The sequence below is a fragment of the Pelmatolapia mariae genome, linkage group LG14 (assembly GCF_036321145.2).
Source record: "Pelmatolapia mariae isolate MD_Pm_ZW linkage group LG14, Pm_UMD_F_2, whole genome shotgun sequence".
Classification (NCBI taxonomy): Eukaryota; Metazoa; Chordata; class Actinopteri; order Cichliformes; family Cichlidae; genus Pelmatolapia; species Pelmatolapia mariae.
Window position 1 is genome coordinate 40,408,375 of NC_086239.1, and position 21,947 is coordinate 40,430,321.

General features: G+C 40.1%; 2 protein-coding genes across 2 annotated transcripts; both read left to right on the top strand.

Moving 5' to 3' along the window:
- Positions 1–1,780: 1,780 nt before the first annotated feature.
- Positions 1,781–2,713, top strand: LOC134641831 (olfactory receptor 5P66-like). The gene has a single exon (XM_063494436.1). The coding sequence runs from the start codon at positions 1,787–1,789 to the stop codon at positions 2,711–2,713; it is 927 nt and encodes a 308-aa protein (XP_063350506.1). The 5' UTR covers positions 1,781–1,786.
- A 16,454-nt stretch (positions 2,714–19,167) lies between these two features.
- Positions 19,168–20,106, top strand: LOC134640758 (olfactory receptor 10A3-like). Its single transcript, XM_063492657.1, has one exon. It carries the CDS (start codon positions 19,168–19,170, stop codon positions 20,104–20,106), a length of 939 nt encoding a protein of 312 aa, XP_063348727.1.
- Positions 20,107–21,947: the final 1,841 nt, after the last annotated feature.

Below are 21,947 nucleotides of genomic sequence, written 5' to 3' on the forward strand. Positions count from 1 at the left end.
ATGCCTTGGTGTTCCCCTGGACAATGTGGAGGAGATGGCTTGGGAGAGGGGGGTCTGGGCTTCTCTGCTTAGGCTGCTGCCCCCACGACGGCCCCAGGTAAGCAGAAGAAGATGGATGGATGGATGGATGGATGGATGGATGGAATACCTTAAGCGAATAAGTCTCTCTTTTAGAACTCATTGTATACAGGCTACAGTCCAGTCTGAAATCCTTAATGGGAAAATGTCTATGGGAGACGTTTCTGGAGCATGGGAAAGGTGGCATTTCTTTTGATTTTGTCGCTGAGATGGGTCGGATTTTCAGGACACTCCACTGGGCTCAAAACTGGTTTCATAACAACTAGGAGTGGAGCTGCGCTGCAAGCGTTTGCTGGTGGTAGTACCACCTTGTAGTACCATATCACCCTATTAGAGCACTTCGCTCTCGCTCTGCAGGCTTACTTGTTGTTCCTAGAGTATTTAAAAGTAGAATGGGAGGCAGAGCCTTCAGTTTTCAGGCCCCTCTTCTGTGGAACCAGCTTCCAGTTTGGATTCAGGAGACAGACACTATCTCTACTTTTAAGATTAGACTTCAAACTTTCCTTTTTGCTAAAGCATATAGTTAGGGCTGGACCAGGTGACCCTGAATCCTCCCTTAGTTATGCTGCAATAGGTGTAGGCTGCCGGGGATTCCCATGATGCATTGAGTTTTTCCTTTCCAGTCACCTTTCTCACTCACTATGTGTTAACAGACCTCTCTGCATCGAATCATATCTGTTATTAATCTCTGTCTCTCTTCCACAGCATGTCTTTATCCTGTTTTCCTCACCCCAACCAATCACAGCAGATGGCCCCGCCCCTCCCTGAGCCTGGTTCTGCCGGAGGTTTCTTCCTGTTAAAAGGGAGTTTTTCCTTCCCACTGTCGCCAAAGTGCTTGCTCATAGGGGGTCATATGATTGTTGGGTTTTTCTCTGTACCTATGAAGCGCCTTGAGGTGACTTTTGTTGTGATTTGGCGCTATATAAATAAAATTGAATTGAATTGAATTGATGATCCTGCTAGATGGGTAAACAGGATTCCTTGCTCTTATAGGAAACGCCGTTAGAGTCGTTTAACGCTTGTTGAGTTTTTGCACAAAAATGGGAACAACAAGTATTAGTGCTAGAGGCGTGTATAGACCGGAAGGAGAGTGTAGGTGTCGTCCTACTCCTGAATTTCAGATAAATTATCTCCAATTAACTTGTGCGTATGCAGAAGGATTAGGCTTACAATCTATCTCTGTGTTTAAACCATATTTACTATCCATGTTAAGGGTTTGTTGCCATGCAGTGCAAGAAGTTCTTCCACTTCTTCTGTATTTCATGCATACTATACTACTTGAATAACAACTTGAACACCATTCACTGACAACACTATTCTCTCCAGTGAATAAATAGCAGGACAAAATAATTTACAATGACTTTAGTGATAAATGCATTAGCTTTTATAATAAATGTGATACTTTAACTTCATCTTTACTCATTACTCATCAATAATATCCTATCTCCAATAGGCATTCACCAAGCATTAACCCAGGCTTGATAATATTGTTTTGACTGGACTTGTCCATGATATATTAATAATGATTTGTCACCAAGTGATCATTAATAATTAATTTCATGGTGGAGTCAGCTCAGTCCACCCCTGACATGAAAGGTTAAAAGAAGCAGAATGGGTGTGTCTGCTCAGCCAGGTGGGATCAGTGTTGCTCGTCCGTTGTCAGGAAGAGTCGTATGCTAACTGTAATGAAGTTATGCGGAGGATCGTGATGAACGGCACACGGGTTTCATACTTCACACTTGGAGCATACTTTGACACAGGTGTTTATAAATCCCTGTATTTCCTCATTGTTCTCACTGTTTATATTGTGATTCTTTGTGCCAATGTCCTGCTGATTGTGGTTATCTGTGTGAACAGAAGCTTACATGAACCTATGTACATGTTTCTGTGCAGCCTGTTTGTGAATGAGCTGTATGGTAGTACAGGGCTGTTTCCGTTCCTCCTGCTTCAGATCCTCTCTGATGTTCACACTGTTTCTGCTCCGCTGTGCTTCCTGCAGATCTTCTGTGTGTACACATATGCCAGTGTTGAATTTTTCAACCTGGCTGTCATGTCCTTTGACAGATACCTCGCCATCTGTTGTCCTCTACAATATCGCACACGTATGACAGATAACAAAGTCGCCATGCTCACTGCTCTAGCGTGGTTCTATTCTTTTCTTGTAAATGCTTCCATACTGTCCTCTCTGACTGTCTCTCTGCAGCTTTGCAGGGGCATCATTAACAAACTGTACTGTGACAACTATTACATTATCAAACTGGCCTGCTCTGACACTACAATCAGTAGTGACTTTGGACGTGTTCACATGTTCACAGTAATCTTTGGTCTCATCCTTTTAATCCTTTACTCCTACATGAGGATCCTTAAAGTCTGCTTTTCTGGATCCAAACAGACGCGACAGAAAGCCGTCAGCACCTGCACGCCTCATCTTGCTTCTCTGCTCAACTTTTCATGCGGTGCTTTTTTTGGGATAGTTCAGAGCAGCTTGAACATGAATACTTTACCAACCACGTTTCGTATTTTTTTGTCACTATACTATCTTACATGCCAACCACTCGTTAACCCTTTACTGTATGGACTCAAAATGTCTCAAATACGCATGTTATATAAAAGTTTGCTCTTCTGGAAAAAATGAAAGATGAGTCCAAGAATCAGCTTCAGACTACAGCTTTTCAAACACAGCACTAAAATGTTGCCCAAATCTACTTTGATTATGATTTTTCTGAATGCACCTCTGAGTATGTTTAAGCATTTTTGTTTGACTGTTTACCTTTACAGTTTTTCTTCCTACAGAAGTATTCATACAGTCTGTGAATACATGCAACATGTCTGATTAAATATAGCTGTCATTTCATTGCCAGAAAGGCCTTTGCTATATGTGTCTACTGATGTCATTAAATCTGGTTAGCTTTCTTGGCAGTTTCTTTGTATTTGATCCACAAAATGTGTCCAAATACTACATACATTTCTTTGACAGGTTAGTGTTGTTCTGATGGATGCAAACTATTCCTGGTAAAGTGATTCCATCTGCCAGTTCCATGAGAACTTTATCCACAAATATATATCAAACAAAAGCTACTAAAATACAACATGAATTCATCAAATGAGAGTACACCTAACACAGGAATAGAACACAGGAGGGCATGAAAACGGAAACTTTTCTCAATATAAATAATTAGCTAGAAAAACAAATTACAAAAGGACAAGGAAATAAAACAGAATAAAATTATGCTTTTTGTGCGAGGTGGAAGGCGATTGAGATGTCTCTCTCGGACACGCCAATCCAGTCTAGACTTGGTCACGCAGCTTCTGAATCGTACAGTACCTTGATGCCCAGCCAATGGGTCACTTTTACATTAAAAATATGGAGGGGAGTGGTCAAGCAGGCACAACTACAGGAAGAGATAAAACTTCTGAGGTGGCCAGCGTATGACCCTGATTTTTTACCTGCTTCCCACGATAGTAGATTTAAACAATGGGTGTGGCATGGAATCACTGCTGGGTGTTCGGTTATTGTAAAATCTAAAATTATGGCTTTTGATACCCTATGCAAGACTTACGACCTCGAGAAACAAGACTTTTTTCGATACTTGCAAATCCGTGACTATATTGGCAAAAGACTAAAGAGCTGTGTCCGTGGAGACTTCTCGATTGTTAATATTTTCATTGATGCTTATGACTCTGGGAGTAACAGAGCCTTGATAAGTAAACTGTACAAATGTATGACTAAGCTCAAAGGGGACTCAACGATTTACATAAAGCAGAAATGGGAAAAAGAAATGGACGTTGTGATTACAGAAGATGGGTGGGCACGGATCTGGGAGACACAGTTTACCACAACTAACTCCAACATGTGGCGGGACTTCTGCTGGAAGAACATTATACGCTTTTTCATAACGCCTAAACAAAAGTCTAAATTCAGTGCTACACCTGCGCTTTGCTGAAGGAATTGTGGGGAAGACATGGCTGATCACGGTCAAATATTCTGGTCCTGCCCACTCATACGACCCTTCTGGACGGAAGTTGTAAAGATAATTACAAAGGTGCTGGGATTCCACGTGTCTTGTACATTTACCTCATTGTATCTGGGATATTTTACAGACGATTTCGTTGCAGATGATGTTTATCTTCTGAGAGTTCTCTTGGCTTCTGCGAAAAAGGCCATAACAAAACGCTGGCTCTGTAAAGATCCTCCCACTGTAACACTTTTTACCTCTATAGTGGAAGACGTCAAATTGATGGAATGTACGACTTTCACTCTGCGACTGCAAGGAGACTTGGGAAGGAGACGATGGAGAAAATGGCTGGACTTTACAGCTTGTGGCAGCACCCTTTAATGCATAGAATTAGTAATGCAGACTTGTTGACGTATGTATGTGTGGATGTGCAGATGTATGTACGAGCATATGTTATCTTCCCATGACCTCATAATGTTTCTGTTTTTTCTTTTTCTTTTTCTTTTTTTATTTTATCTTGTTGCATAAAAATGTTCCTAAATAAATAGAAAGTGTCAAAAAAAAAAGAATAAAATTATGAACGAAAGTCAAAATGACCTGAGCAAAGAACAAACTAAGCAGTTTTATTTGTATACTGCCAAATCATGACAGTCACGCTATATTGTAAAGACCCTGATAATCAAACAATTCCCTTTGAGCAAAACCTTGGTGACAGTGCAAGGAAAAACTCCCTTTTAGCAGGAAGAAATCTCTGGCAGAACCAGGATCAGCTTTAGCAAAAAAGAAAGTTAGAGATAGTGTCTGTCTCCTGAATCCAAACTGGAAGCTGGTTCCACAGAAGAGGGGCCTGAAAACTGAAGGCTCTGCCTCCCATTCTACTTTTAAATACTCTAGGAACAACAAGTAAGCCTGCAGTGTGAGAGCGAAGTGCTCTAATAGGGTGATATGGTACTACAAGGTCATTAAGATAAGATGGGGCCTGATTATTTAAGACCTTGTAAGTGAGGAGAGAGATAGTTCCACCCCAGCTTGTGTCAAAACTTGATTGATGACCCTAGCCTTGACCTTTTGACCTTACCGGAAGTACTCCGGAAGTGACTAATCGATTCCAGATGCGTGAGTAATCGCATCCGGCGGGAACAAAAATGTATGTTTTGTCCAGAGAGGGAGGGGGTCATTCCTGGGGGGATGGTTGAGGAAAAGTTCAGAGATAATTGTGATCAGAGAAGGGGGGGGGGTGTCATTCCTGGGGCATGGAAAGTTCAGGGGGGTAACGCAGCAGATTTCTGATGAGTCAGTGGAGATCATGCTGTATAGAGAGACAGAATGATCACGGCAGTTAGTTTTTCCACAGACAACAGTTGAACTCATAGTTTGAATTCTGTTTCAGCACACCGTTTAAATCTTTCAGTATTAGTATCAATATTATGACAAAGATCTTGATAACCATTTTCTCGGTAAAGACTGAGGGCTATTTCTTTTTACAATAGCAGATTTATTTTACTTTCTTATATCAATCTTATTACAGACGCAATAAAATAAAAAACCTTTAAGACTATTCTAATGCTTGTAACCTACAGAGTACCGTGCAAAGAATTTCATACAGGCCGCCCACTCATCTCCTTGTATGTGTAAAAAATAACCCTTAGTGAAAAAAAGCACTGCACCCATATTCAGAACTCGGTCCTTCTTAGCGCCCCAAATAATTTTATTAAAGCAATTTCACCCCCGACGAGGTTTTGTGAGGTAAAGACTTTTTCTTCATTTTTTAGAAGTAATTTTACAACAGGTTTCCTCCTTAGCAGAAATGCTCAATAGACAGAGAAACAGAAACTGTCAAAGAAAACGGCCTTGTTTTACGCACACCGCGGGTCAAGAAGGAGGTCAGACGACCGTCAATAAGATAGATTCATCCCGGTCAATTACCTCCGAGAGCTCAGGATGCTTAAACTTCCTCCGTCGGGTACCATAAGCGTATGAGAAAAAACCCCAGAGAAATATCCTGTTGTTTCCATATAGAGACTTGGCATTTGAACCATCCTAAATATTTGGACCAGACAGCAGACAACTCCTCAAACTGGTAAAAAGGTCAAGGACACAGTTACACGATTGCTAAACTACCCTGTTTTTGGATAAAAGAAAACCATATAAGCATGAGCCCTGGAATCTCGTTTTTATACATATATATATTTCTTGTATGTCTTACAATCTTATGATGCTCTGTTCTGATGAAAAAGCATGTAAAAAGTAATAGAAAAATCTACATTGCAGCAATAGGAAGTTTGTATAATGCTAATCTAATACACTAGGGGCTACAGACTGCAACCATGCACACAATTCAATTCTGAGTACAACACAGGTGCTCATTCTTCTTGCTTCCTCCACTTCGGTACCATTAATTCATTAATGTTGAATTCTCTCGCATCTGCTCTATTCCTATGTTCGACTGCATCTCTGACAACCCTGAGTTTGAGCTTTGTAAGCACGTCTCTTAATGACTGCCATTTTAGGGTCCTTATACACACACAAAACAGTAATATTACTTGAAGCACAGTAGGTAGGTATTACTCTGTGAGGCTCCTGAGTATACCGTGTACCAAATAAAATCAGTTTGCTGTCAGTAAGCAAAATCGGAATTCATACATAAGGTCCACTGTCGATTTTTGAGAAAATTAAAAGATTTTAAGTGCGCCTTATAATCCGAAAAATATGCTAGGCGCACCAGTGCAACTGTGGCAAAAAGTTAGTCTAGAGCCCTGAACACTGCTGCTCTTAACCAAAGAGCAGGTGTTAGGAATAAAAGAAATATTTTTAATGTGTATCTGCTCCTTATATTGTTTTATGTACTTTAATAATGAAGGCTTGTAGAGCAAGGCCACCTTTGACTCACAAACTAAGTGCTCAGCCAGACTGAAAAACAGGAAGTTGTAGTGCACAAGGCATATTAATAGATATAGACACAAAAAAGAGGAACTTTTCATATAAGCAATGTTCGAGCTTGTGTGACGTGTAAAGTACCAAAATAACACCATATAAGACACAGCTTATGATTCTAATGTTAGAGAGCTCTTGCAACTGGCGTTTGAGCTGTGCAGGGGTCTCTCTCTCTGGAAGATGATTGAATAAAAAGAAATATAACTGTTTTAACACACTATGAGTCGGTTTTCTCTGTTTTGTCATGGGGAAAAAAGGATCGGGTTCAATATTTGGTGTTTCCGCCCGGTTCTTCGTGCAACAGAGAGAACAAATGTGGCCGAAGTTTGGATCTGATATGAGGCGAACAGAAGACCGGTCTAAAAAGATTTAAAAAGGTAAGCACAAACCTGTTCAATAAGCAAATTTGTGCAAATTGGCTGAATTCTAAATTATCTGTTCGCTGAGTTGATGATCTTAACTATCAAATTGGCTCAGTAGTGGTAAAACTGAATTCTTGAGAATAAAGTAAAACGTTGAAGTAATGAAAGTGAAACTTTGAAGTAGGGTTGTGTTCAAGGTCGACTCGTAGAAAACAGTACTGAGCTAAAAGTAACATGAGATGTTAAGAATAAGAGAATATAAGAGTTTATTGGTCATTTTATGGTTTAATAAGTGTCAAACCCACGGGATTGGAGAATCCCCTCCCTCTTTGAGACGTCAAAGAGGACCCTCGGCGCAGGGATACTGCAGGTGGCACCTGCCAAGAGTTGTGGGCTTGGTTTTAAAACAGCTAATGATCAAAAGGATCATTTTGAGAGACACTTATTTGTGAGTAAAAAGAGTAATTTCGGACGAGGAAGTCCGACAGAAAACACCTGGTGCTGTCAGGATGTTTAAGTGACACAGAAGTTCAGAAAATCGAGTCAGAAATGGTTTTGTGGCTCTTGGTAAACTGATTTTGAAGGAAAACCAGTGTTTATTGTACTGAAGTAACAGATCCGGCGTGGTCTGATGGGAAGAATCAGCTGTACAATTCTGAGTGTGCAGCTTTGTTGATATTAACAGATCCAGCGTGGTCTGAGGAAAAGAAATAAATCGGTGAATGGTTGATATACTTATATGAATTTTGGTGGATCCGCTGAGGTCCAGAAGAATAATCAATGCGGACTGTGTTGGTAAGATGTTGATAAATGATCCAGGAAGAATTGCCCTGGGTCTGTGTCTCTGTGTGTGTTGTTCAGTGACAACATGCGCAGCTAAAATTGGGCGCTGTTCCTTCCTCTTTTTAGTTTCAAAACACGAAGGCTGTTGGTTTCACTTTAAAGTTGGATTAAGAATTACTGTGTAAGGAACGGTTTCACTTTTGACTAGGGAAATAATATGCTTACTTTTGGGTCTATGAAAATTGAACTACAGTGGGAAGGGGATCTTCTGAATGCGCAGGTTGTTTGCTACTGTGAGACAGCGGAGAGACCTTACGAAGTTACCTTCTTTCACCAAGTAAGAGTGGAAGATCTCGTAACATTCCGGTGGAGATGCCGGGGTAAAAAGAGTGAGCTCAGACGAGGGAGTCCGAGAAAAGGACACCTTGAGTTGAGCAAGGTGTTTAACTGACTCAGGATTTCAGAGAATCGAGTCAGCTGTGATCTTGAGTTTTAATGGTAAGTTGATTTTAAAGGAAAATCAATGTTTACCATGTTGAAGTAATTCTGATGATATTACTAGATGTGCTGTGATACAAGTGAAGAATACGTTGTGTACATGTGGACACACAATTGTGTTGATATTGATGGATAGGCTGCGGTCGATCTGATAAGTTAATACTGGGTGCACTGAGGCAAGAAACTGTTTTAAATCTTCACTGGCTGCAGTGATGTACATGTACTGAAGATTACTGGACCCAGCGAGGTCCATTTGATGAAGTTCTTGGGCAGATAAATGACAGAAACAGTTTCTGAATTATGAGGAGAATTCTGAAGCACTGAGGTTGAATTTTCTCTGTGCTTGGTGCGCTGTGTGGACTTATATTAGAGTTATAAGTCCAAAGGTTATGACCTGGAGGTCATTCATTGTGTTTAAAGAAGAACATGACTTAGAAACGGACATTTAAGGTCACATTTCGTCTAAGATGGGGAAAATTGTCCAATATGTGTTTATTTCTCTTCTCTTTTAAGAGGACATATGCACTTAACTACGTCCTCTTTCTGATTCTAAAAAGCATGTTTGATAAAATACTCTTAGGAAAGCGTATTTTGAGTGATTCTAAGTGTGTGAATGTTGTGAGTACTGGATTTGAATGATTCTGTGTGATTTGTACAAAATAATAAATAAGTAATAATAACACGATGTGGGTTCATAACAGAGTGCGTGAACAGAGGAAGTCTGAGAGAAAAGTGTGTGCGTGGAATAAGGCTGTATTGTTTTTAGATCAAGACTTAGTAGAACTAAAGAGGGTTTGTAGATTGTAAATACAAAAAACAAGAGTTTGATTAGCCTGTAAAAAACAGGAGAGGAACAGAAAATATGGCTCTGAGTAGCTGCGTGTGTGTGTGACAGGAACTTTGCCCATAAAAGGAACTGACTGTGTCAAGGGAGCACCCAGAGAGAGAAACAGACGAGTTAAACTGTGGGCAGATGAAGCAAATGGAGGTTTTAAGAAAACAAATGAAAATGATATTAATTACATGTTTTAGTGTGTCAATACAGGTGGACTCTCCTCAACCTGAAAACATGAGAACAGCGGCAAAAGGATAGATTAACAGAATTGGGATGAAAACAAGCCAGGCCTTTGGCTAAAAATTTACAGCTTGACCTCTCACTTTGTCCCGACCCTGAGAAGAAGCTTAAAGGACAGTTAATCTCCTGATGAAGACCGACAGAACATCGTGGACTTGAAGAGTTAACAGCAGGCAAAAGACAGTGCAAGTGAAGCATTAACACTGACGACGACTGACGACTCCAGCAGCAGCATGTAAGAAAGCACGTGATGCAACATGTACTGTGAATTACAGGCTGGACAGTTGAACAGTGGGATAAAGAACTGTGGAAAAGCACTGGACACTGAGTTTCATATTTACCATGCTTGGAGTAATCCTGAAAGAAAAGACTGAAAAGATCAACGGAGAAGAAACAGAGGAGCAGAAAAATCTGAGTGGGACTGTGTTATTGGAGATTTTAAGGCCACACAGGACACTGTGAAGAGAAGGACAGGGACCAGCCAGAGGTCAAGCCTGGATGAGTTTGAGTGCGAGAGTACAGGATATAATTGGATTGAAAATGGAAGCTAAATCATGGAGGTTTAGGATTGTCCACCACAAAAATAAAAGAAAAGAAAAGAGAGACCGAGGAAAATAAATACATGAACTAACGATTACATGAATGAATAGAAAACACACATACACAAATTGTTACATGTGAAATTATTTTTGGAAAGAATCAGAAGTGAGACAGTTTGAATCCACAGCTCAGTGAAAGGATGCATGAATTAAACCTGATTATAAAATACACAAGAATGCAATGAAGAAAGCAGCTTACATTCCATTAACATGACCACATATCATGAAAGCAAGGAAGAACACGCTTACACTTATACACGACATATATTGGTATTTTTGACCGAAAGAGAGGGAAACGGGTCGTTTAAGCACTGATGATAATAATGAAAATGTCTCAGTTTTTTCAGGGGCAAAGCAGACCTGGATCAATTTCCCACATGCAGCGGTCGGAAGAAAGTTATAGGTTAACATCACTGGAAATGTTCAGGCAAGTTTCTGGTTGAATTGTTCACAGCGCCATGTGTTTCTGAACCTGAAAAGCAAGCCATTACTCCTGGTTGAGGACAAGGAATGCTGTTAAGGTGGGAAATCAAAATTTGGGTTAGCAAATCGGGGAAAGAGAGAACTGACTGTTTAAGTGGAAAATTGTGAAGGAGTCTGAAACACTGCAAAAAGAAACATATACAAAATCACACACACAAACAGAAAATGCATTAACAAGAGAGCACATGAAGATTAATGCATAGGCATTGATTAATCCTGGCTAAGAACACAAACATATGCAATGAAAATCAGCTTGCTACTTTTATGAGTGATGGAATGGTGTGAATGTTTAATAAAATACACTTAAAGCTTGAAGTTGAGGAATAACTCAGAGAAGCTATATGACAAGGGAGTGATTTATGGAAAATGAAAAGCGAGTAAGGTAGTTTTTATAAGAATGACTTAGGAGTGCTCTTGTACGGATTGATCAAAACAAGTGATTAGTATAGAAAGAAAATGAAGATAATTTAATAATGTGGGAATGTTTAAACATGTATTTCTCTTGTCACGGCAACTTCTTGAGAGATGACTCAGTATGCAAAGTAGCTGAATGACTCGGGACAGGAAAAGGAAAAGAGGAACTTGGGTTTCCTGTCTGACTGTAGGAGTGAAGCTTGCACTGGAGGAGACACTGTGACTGTGTGGCGTTTAACAAGACTTTCTGTGCATTGAGCAGGTGAAATTATGTCAGTTGACCTGAGAGTGTCAGGACCCTGAAGAACTTGTGGCAAAATGTTCTGTGTTTAAGAGTTTTGAGGTTGTGGTTGTGGTTGTAGTGATGGGTTGATTCGGTCAGTTTGCTTTTGGTGTTCTTGTTATTTTAATAGAGGGAGTTTTATTAAACATGGACATGTCTAGAATTGGGCCCATTATTTTTGTAACAGTGCACTTAGAGAAAACCAGGCAGGTGATTTTGTTTTGTGATTTGATGAGCTAATAATCAGCTCTCTTTTTCTTATTTTTGTTCTAAGCAGGCCTGGAAGAGTGAATAACAGCGCTGTAAAAAATTTCTGCGAGACCAAACATAAGGTGACCTTTTCCAGATTACAATGGGCGGAGGAGAAGGCTAAGTCTCTGTCTAAAAGGATTGCAGCGAGCCAATCCAGTCCAAAACCATAAAGAACTATTTTCCTAAAAAACAAAATAAAACAAATGAATGAGCTCATGTTGCTGAGGGTGGAGAATCTGATTATTTGTGCGGGAGTCTCCACTATCAGCAATACCTTGTGTGAATGCGTGTGAATGAATGTGTGTAAATGGACGGTGACTGGACGGACGAGGTGGACTAAAGTTGGACCGACTGGACACTGAGATAAAGACTGGACTAAGGTTAAACACATGACTGATAACTGTTCTGTTTTAATTTTTCCTTCTTATAACACAGGTTGGATCATAAGTGGGGAAAACTGAGTATGAAATGTGAAGTTCTGGTTAACACACAGGTTTTGTTTCTAGGAAGTTCCAAGGATGCAGGCTGTGGACGGAGCCAGGAGTTCGAAAAGATTTGACAAATTGATTTCATTCCTAAACACAGGTTTGCAGGTTTGCAGGGCCGGAGCAGATATACCTGAGAGGAGGATTGCTGAGGTGGTTTGAGAAATGATATGACTAACCTTTTTTTTAATTTCCTGAGCTCGGGTGAAGCATTTTGAGTTTGTGACACATAAGATGTGTCAAAAAGGGGGATTTAAGGTTTAATTTGAAATGGGTTTTAGGATCATTTTATGACTTTTGGGGTTTTTGATAATTTAGATATGGTAAAACTGAGGCAGAAATTGTTATTTTTATGTTCTTTTTGATTTCTAGAATAAGTGGTTATAATGCAGGCTTACACATACAGATGATACATAGATTTATTTCTAGGGTAGAGGTTAAACACAGTTTGCTTTGTCTTCGTGTAGGAACTGGTGATGCAGAAGCTGTAAAGATAGACATGCTATGAATAAGTTGATAGGAAGTTTTGTACAGGACGTGCTTGAGATGAGCAGATGAGAGAAGGAGACAGCTTTTTAAGAGGGTGTTAAAAGTGTCGCTTACCCAGATGAATAACATTGAAAATTATATACGTAGAAATGATTTTTATACACATTGCGATTGAGCTCATTCAGAGTTGTTGCTTGGTCTACAGAGGGTCTTAAGCTTTGTTTGGCGCGATGTCCAGACAATCTATTGTGTAAGTGACTTGGAGCATAGAAGGATAAACCGCATACACGCTTACAAACACATAGAATCCATAAACCTGCCAGGCCAAAGGCCTGAAACTCATTTAGCTTCTAACTGCATTTTAGTTTACTTGGTAACAGATGAGAGGAGATTAGTTAAAGAAGAGCATCTGCCTCAGGGACCATGTAGGCTTGAAACTTATTGCCTTGTATGGAAGGTGTAATAGAAAGAGGAACCTCTCTGTCTAATTTTAGGGGTTTAAGATTGACCATTTACTGTAACTGATGCATATTATGTTCATTTGTGATGCATGAAGGGGCGTAACCCTGATGAATGAAACCATTCTGAATTGAGCTGTTCGGAGAAGATCTCTGTCTGTTTTTATGCTCAGATGGTGATGGTTTATATCTTACCCTGGGTGTGTTTAATAAAACTAAAAGTGTTGCTCACACACATGAAGAGCATTGAGATTAAGTGAAGTTAATATAAAGGATAGAGCCCAGAACATGATATGGTGAAACAACTTTGAATGATTAAAGGAACATTAGATGAACACAGTAGATTAGTGAGGTGTAGCAGAGAGGGGCTTTTTGTTTTCTATCCTTTACAGGAGAAGATCTCAGTACCCCAGCGACCACAGGGGTGGCGAGAATCCTGGAAGCCCGAGACTGAACGGAACCAACCAGAGAAAGGAGAAGAACAGAGCACAAAGACAACTAGTTGTTTATATTGCAAAGAAGATCAAAAGCTTGTTAGACACAGGTTATAATGGGAGCATAAAAGTGATGAGAGGGACTTTACGAATAGCTGCAGGATTTTTATGTTATGTAAATTGCCCAAACACAGTGTGCTACCCGTTAAAGGGGGCGAAGAAATCAGGCCTAAGTTTTAAAGATGAAACGGGTTAACTCTATAGAGGATGTTTCCAAAGGTTGAGAAAATAATGTAGGACCTTTTACCACGAAAAAGCTAATGGTATCTGTTTACACTTTACAGTGTACACTGAGGGAAGTCAGGAATAGTTTTAAACTAGGATTGAAAAAATTAAACTGGGTGAAAAGGGGGTGTAGCAAGTAGATTTAGGGCAGCTCACAGCCCGGCGTAAACGCAAGGTGCTGTCACACAGCTTAAGTTATTTGTTTGATTTATTTTTATGACAAAATAATAAGGAAACATTGAAAACATACAACCCGTTGAGGGGACAGATAGGGTTGGGCAATTGAAAGGTTTTGTTTGTTTAGCATAATCTCTTTTGTTATATTTTAGCTTTTAACATGGAACATGCCTCTCTGGGGCTTCTCTCCTGATGCTACCCCGCAAAAAAAACCCATCTCCATAGAGACTGTGTCAGCTCCCAGACAGACAAAAACAAACTAAAAGCCAGCAATAAACAACTTAAACATAAACAATCACAAAGAAAGAACAATACAGAATCCACATCTGAACCAAAGAGTAAAACAGTGAAATGTGGATTATTAAATATTAGGTCTCTCTCCTGAAAGTCTCTGTTATCTCACCCCAACCGGTCGCAGCAGATGGCCCCGCCCCTCCCTGAGCCTGGTTCTGCCGGAGGTTTCTTCCTGTTAAAAGGGAGTTTTTCCTTCCGACTGTCGCCAAAGTGCTTGCTCATAGGGGGTCATATGATTGTTGGGTTTTTCTCTGTATCTATAAAGCGCCTTGAGGCGACTTTTGTTGTGATTATATAAATAAAAGTCAATTGGATTGCATTGAAGTAAACTTAATGTGCTAAATTAGGAATTAGTTCATTTCTCAAGTGAGAAATGAAAAAGGGGGACTGTCAGGAATAAAAGAAATATTTTTAATGTGTATCTGCTCCTTATATTGTTTTATGTACTTTAATAATGAAGGCTTGTAGAACAAGGCCACCTTTGACTCACAAACTAAGTGCTCAGCCAGACTGAAAAACAGGAAGTTGTAGTGCACAAGGCATATTAATAGATATAGACACAAAAAAGAGGAACTTTCCATATAAGCAATGTTCGAGCCTGTGTGACGTGTAAAGTACCAAAATAACACCATATAAGACACAGCTTATGATTCTAATGTTAGAGAGCTCTTGCAACTGGTGTTTGAGCTGTGCAGGGGTCTCTCTCTCTGGAAGATGATTGAATAAAAAGAAATATAACTGTTTTAACACACTATGAGTCGGTTTTCTCTGTTTTGTCATGGGGAAAAAAGGATCGGGTTCAATACAGGCAAAAACAGTCAGTGTATGTGACTCAGTTCAGAGTGAAACACATGTGCTTTCTAACTGAACAGGTGAAACATCCACAAACATCAATCCACGATAAAAAACAGAGACTCTTAACAGAAAAGGAGGTTAAAAAAAAGTCAATTTGCATGACTCAATTTGGAGTAAAAAACATGTGCTCACCTACCATTTTGGATAAAACATTGGTGCAAAGGATTTGCTAAAAACACACTTCCCTGGTCAATTATACTACCTAAAAACAGCTATTGAGCAATGCTAAATTAAGTTTATTGAAATATAGCTGTCTGTGAGTGGTCGAACAACATTAATTTTGTTGGAAGCTAACATTAGCATCAACCTTGGCAATTATGCAGCATGTAAGACCCACAAGCTCAGAAGCTGTAATATAATATAATACATGCATAATACATGGAATTTTTGTTTACCCTTCACATAAACAAAAATTCCACATTTTATTCTATTTTAAATCATTATTTAGCACTTTGCTCACTTACCTGGCTTATGCTGACAGTCGCCTCCGTTCTACTGCAGGATAAGAAAATGGCGGCAGAAACGAAACTTAAGAAACGAAAATGGGCGTGGTCTTTCTATATTACTCCAATAGAATTTCCTCTGTTTTTTTGCTCCAACTCTAGCGGCCAATTGAAGTGATTAGGTTCCAAAACGTGCAATAATGACTCTTTTAGATGAAAATGATGCTAACTCTGGAAAAAATACTCTCTCCATTTTCCTGTGTACTCTGTAGGTTACAAGCATTAGAATAGTCTTAAAGGTTTTTTATTTTATTGCGTCTGTAATAAGATTGATATAAGAAAGTAAAATAAATCTGCTATTGTAAAAAGAAATAGCCCTCAGTCTTTACCGAGAAAATGGTTATCAAGATCTTTGTCATAATATTGATACTAATACTGAAAGATTTAAACGGTGTGCTGAAACAGAATTCAAACTATGAGTTCAACTGTTGTCTGTGGAAAAACTAACTGCCGTGATCATTCTGTCTCTCTATACAGCATGATCTCCACTGACTCATCAGAAATCTGCTGCGTTACCCCCCTGAACTTTCCATGCCCCAGGAACGACCCCCTCCCTCTCTGGACAAAACATACATTTTTGTATGAATGGCAGAGGGATCCTCTGCCATTCCTCCTTCCAGATCTTCTCCAGTTCTCACAGGTTGGATGGTAAACATTGGTGGACAGCCATTTTTAGGTCTCTCCAGAGAAGCTGAATTGGGTTTAAGTCAGGGCTCTGGTTGGGGTATTCAAGAACAGTCACGGTGTTGTTGTGAAGCCACTCCTTCATTATTTTAGCTGTGGGTCATTGTCTTGTTGGAAGGCAAGTGTAGTGCTCAGTCTGAGGTCCTCAGCACTTGGGAGAAGGTTTTCATCCAGGATCTCCCTGTACTTGGCCTATTCATCTTTCCCTCGATTGCAACCAGTCATCCTGTCCATGCAGCTGATGATCTAATGATCAGAAGAAATGGACAGCACCTGAGCTAAATATTAGTGTCACAGCAAAGGGTCTGAACACTTAGGACCAGGTGATATTTCAGTTTTTCTTTTTTAATAAATCTGCAATAATGTCAACAATTCTGTGTTATTCTGCCAACATAGGGTGCTGTGTGTACATTAATGAGGAAAAAATTAACTTAGATGATTTTAGCAAATGGCTGCAATATAAAAAAGATGTTATCCAGATTAAGGATATAATTAGACACCATGTTTCTAAGAGTTTTAGGGCTGAGTACAATAACCTCAGTTTTCTCTTAATTTAGAAGCAGAAAATTGAGCTCATTCTGGTCTTTATGTCTTCTAGAAATCTTCTAAATTAATCAGAAACCATTCCCTCTCCAGATTATGGGTTATCTGCTTTAAGGTGCATATTTGAGGCTTTCATTTGATTGGGAGCCACAGTCAGAGTCAGAGTCGTATGCAGTGACGATGTAAAACTATTACAAAGATAGTCTACCCGTGTGGGAGTAGAGTTTCGACACGTTCTCACTCCCAAAGCGTAACATACTATGCTATGTGACGCTTTCAGCCACCCAACATGTTCCACTGTTGTGCGTTCAGAAACAGAAGGAAACACGAGACCCGTTTGGACTAAATCGACATGTACATTTATTTTACTTTCTCAGGAGCGATCGTGGCTCAAGAGTTGGCAGTTCGCCTTGTAATCGGAAGGTTGCCAGTTCGAGCCCCGGCTTGAAAATTCTCAGTCGTTGTGTCCTTGGGCAAGACACTTCACCTGTTGCCTACTGGTGGTGGTCAGAGGGCCCGGTGGCGCCAGTGTCCGGCAGCCTCGCCTCTGTCAGTGCGCCCCAGGGTGGCTGTGGCTACAATGTAGCTGCCATCACCAGTGTGTGAATGTGTGTGTGAATGGGTGGATGACTGAATGTGTAAAGTGCTTTGGGATCCTTAGGGACTAGTAAAGCGCTATACAAATGCAGACCATTTACCATCATGAATCTCTTTGGAAAACACAACCTAATACAATTAAGGTTAGGGTTAGGATTAGGGTTAGGGTTAGGTATTAAGGTTAGGTATTAGGATTAAGGTTAGGATTAGGATTAAGGTTAGGGCTGGAATGTGTGTTAGCGTCGTTCTATTGGATTCCATCCACAACCCGACATGTATCATAGGAAGGTTACATTGCGTTCCCATGAGACGCCTCAGGACGTGACAAATCGTCGGTATGTTACGCGCCGGTAATGAGAATGCCCTGAGAGTTTAGGTAGCTGCTCTGCATTGTGTTGACAAATGGCATTGAAGGAGGTAACAGTGGGGAAATTATATCCTTAAACTTACTTACAAGCTTTCAGAAAGACCGCAACTGTCATGAAATTTATTTCTGCTGTGTGACTTCATTTTTAATTTAGTTACTAGAGTCTAAGTTATTAAAGATAGGAAAAGACTGGGGAAATTCACTTTCAGTTTCATACCAGTACACGGGACAGGAAGAAAAAGTAAATTAGAGATATACAGCGGTCCCTTGTTTATTGCGGGAGTTATGTTCTAAGAGTAACCCGCGATAGGTGAAATCCGTGAGGCAGCCAGCTTTATTTTTGATAATTATTATAGCCCTCACTACACACTTTATACAGTTTTCTCAGACAGGCACGAACATTTTCACACTTTTCTCTTTTGTTTAAACGCTCTCAAAGTTCAAACCTTCTTAGAAAAATAAGTCCAGTATTATAGAATGAAGCCAAAGATCGAACCCTATTTTCAGGTCCAGAACATGGGAATAGAGCTGAGAGAGAATTCAATATTAATGAATCATTCATGAATCAATAGAACACAATGCGCTGTAAAAAAAAAAAAAAAAAAGAAGAAAAAGAAAAAGAAAAAAGTATGCAGAATTGCACAAAGGAAACCTGCAAAACAGCGAAGCCGTGAAAGGTGAACCACGTTATAGCGAGGGACCACTGTACTACAAAAATAATAATCGAAAATACAAATATGAAAAACAAAAAAAGCCAAACTACTACCTATGTCCAATAACATTTATATGTACATAAAGTGCAGTGGGGGTGATAGTAATACACATGTATTTTTTTAAGCAGCATTCATCCTGTGTGTGTATTCAGTCTGATTGAGCAGGCCTAAGACTGAAAAGTGTGAATTTTGTCTGATACCTTGTCATATCTCTATGATCCAGCAGCTTTGTCTAAACCACACAATTTGATGCTCTGGATCCTGAGTTAGGTAATCGCCAGTAAGGTTACCAAAAGGCTATGGAGTACTTGGGCTGAGGGTCATAGACATGTACAGGTAACCATCATCAGGAACAGCTGTGGGCGTTTCTGTCTTTAAGAGGAGCTGAATCAGCCCTCAGTTTGATTCACGTCCTGAATCTCTGCTGCTTCTCATTTATCATCAGTATTGTTTATGACTTTCCTATTTGTGAACACACCACATTATTGTTGTATGTGTTGCAAATGCTTTAACTTCATAAATCTGAGAAAAAATAATTGCAGTTGCTTCGTCGACTGTTCTGTGAAATGATTTGTGTTAAAGCTGGAATGAGGACTAAAACAAACTCTACACAGGTTTTATATTTCACCCTCACTGCGTACTTTGATACAGGCCTTTTCAAATACTTATATTTCATTATTGTCATGTCTCTGTATATGATTACAGTTGGTTCCAATGTCCTGCTGATTGTGGTTATCTGTGTGAACAGAAGCTTACATGAACCTATGTACATGTTTCTGTGCAGCCTGTTTGTGAATGAGCTGTATGGTAGTACAGGGCTGTTTCCGTTCCTCCTGCTTCAGATCCTCTCTGATGTTCACACTGTTTCTGCTCCTCTGTGCTTCCTGCAGGTTTATTGTTTGTGTGTCTATGGAAGTGTTGAATTTTTCATTTTAGGAGTCATGTCTTATGACAGATATCTTGCAATATGTTATCCTCTACACTATAACACACGTATGACATGCTGTAAGGTTGTGGTCATTACTGCCTTCATGTGGTTGTACAGCGCACTTACTACTGCTGTTGTGATCTGTCTGAGTGCTTCTCTGCAGCTGTGTGGGAATATCATTTACAGGGTGTACTGTCACAATTCTATGTTGAATCTGATCTGTTCTGACACTCCAGTCAACGATGTCCTTGGATATCTGTTTAGCCTGTTCCTGGGTCTCGTGCTCTTAATCATTTACTCCTACATGAGGATCCTTAAAGTCTGTTTTTCTGGGTCCAAACAGACCCGACAGAAAGCCGTCAGCACCTGCACGCCTCACCTCGCTTCTCTGCTCAACTTCTCTTTCGGTTGTTTCTTTGATGTACTTCAGAGCTGGTTCGACATGAGTCGTGTGCCTAATATTTTGTGCATTTTCTTATCGTTGTACTATATTACATGCCAGCCGCTTTTCAACCCGTTAATATACGGCCTGAAAGTGTCCAAAATATGCAGTTTATGCAAGGCTTACTTACAATGACCGACTTACAAGGTTCACATGAGTTAATTTGAATTATTGAAGCTCTTTGTGTGGGCAGTGTTGATGATGAAATGCTGCAGCATTTTGGATTAACTGAAGGCTTTTCAGGGAGTTTTTAGGACTTCCTGATAATAATGAATTACAGTAGTACAGCCTGGAAGTAATAAATGCATGAACTAGTTTTTCAGCGTCACTCTGAGACAGGATATTTCTAACTTTAGAGATGTTGCACAAATGGAAGAAAGCAGTCTTACATATTTGTTTAATATGTGCGTTGAAGGACATGTCCTGGTCAAAAATGACTCTTAGACTCCTCGTTGTTACTGCGTTACTAACAGCCCATTAACAGACAGAATCTGATATGAATTAATGGTAGGAGTTCTCTGGCAGTTTGAGGGTCTCTGACATAAATGTAGAAACACCAATCAAAGAGAAAGAGTCTATATGACTAGTATTGAATTAGTTGTACATGTAACACGCCCCGAGTGAGAGGGCAGCCAACAGATTATATCTGGTCCTCATCAAAACAGGTAAATGATGAGATGGATGACAGGTAGTGTGTTTTCCTTTATTGTGTCTGTCAGATCTTCATTTATACACATTCATGTGTTCACAATGGGTTACCAACACTTCTGGCTACATCTGTTATGATAGGGACTAACTTAATGGTTCATGCAGCACCCTCTGGTGGTTGTGCCTTGTGTTGTGTGTTGCGGCTTGGCAATAAACGCAGTCACCACATTAAGACAGAGCTGTCCTTGTCTCATTAATATTGCTGCTATTATAAACCCCAGAGCTGCCAAAACATGGTTTCAGAAGTTCTCTGGAGGGAGGAAGAAGGTCAAGAAAAACAAAAGCTTTCTCACCAAAGAGAACTCACGCTGCAAGTTTGAATTAAAAGTACAGTAAGAGCTAAGCTAACAAATTAGCAAGTGCTAACTAGGATCTTGCATCTAGCAGCATGGCAGCCGCGCCAACAGCCTTCCAAGTGTCACCGCCGCTGAAGTTTGACTTTTCAAAGCCAGAACAGTGGCTGAAATGGATCCAACGCTTTAAGTGATTCAGGATTGCATCCGGACTCGAGCTACAATCGGACAAAAACCAGGTTAACACTCTGATATATCTTATTATGTGTGCCTATGCCAAGAGGCACACATATTACTATTCGTCGGATTTATTATTATTATTATTATTCTTCAGTTTCCGCCTGAAATTTTGCAGCTAACCGGAGTTGGCTGTCTTTTTGACTCAGGGTCATAGCTGGACTTATTTTTCGTTTTTATGAGCCGATGAGGGTTTTTTTTAGTAACGGTACAAACAGTGAAAGGCGGTGGATTGTCCAGATGCTGGTCGATGTGGAAAAAATAACTGAGTTGTTTGGTGGTCGCTGACGCGGAGCTACAACCGAGGGCAGCTATCCACCGGTGTGTGTCAGACAGAACATGCGGGGACCGAGACATACGAGGCGGCGAGGCGACCGCCGATCAACCGGTGGTAGATCGTGGATCAGGGAAACCGAAGGCAGGAGAAGCAGGCGGCTGCCGGTCGGAGCGTGAGGTGAACTGAATTTCAGGTAAGAAGTTATGAACTGCACTCTATTTGGGTCAGATATAAACCGAGTTTAGGTGTAGTTTATTTTCGTTGTGCTGACTTTTTACAATCAGTTATAATAACTCGTACTGCGTGCTAGCTAGCACGACGGAGTTTCTATACAGCTGTGTGCGCGCTAAGTTACTGATGTTGAACTTTATGACAGCCTCCCCTGTCATTCTCTCGCCTGTTCAAACTTCAGTCATGAAACTGATCAATGATCGGCTTTTCTCTCTTGTTTGTTTATCGCG

What these genes read in the sequence shown, in the direction of transcription:
- LOC134641831 (XM_063494436.1), top strand. Translation starts at nt 1,787, where the DNA reads ATGAACGGCACACGGGTTTCATACTTCACACTTGGAGCATACTTTGAC.
- LOC134640758 (XM_063492657.1), top strand. Translation starts at nt 19,168, where the DNA reads ATGATTTGTGTTAAAGCTGGAATGAGGACTAAAACAAACTCTACACAG.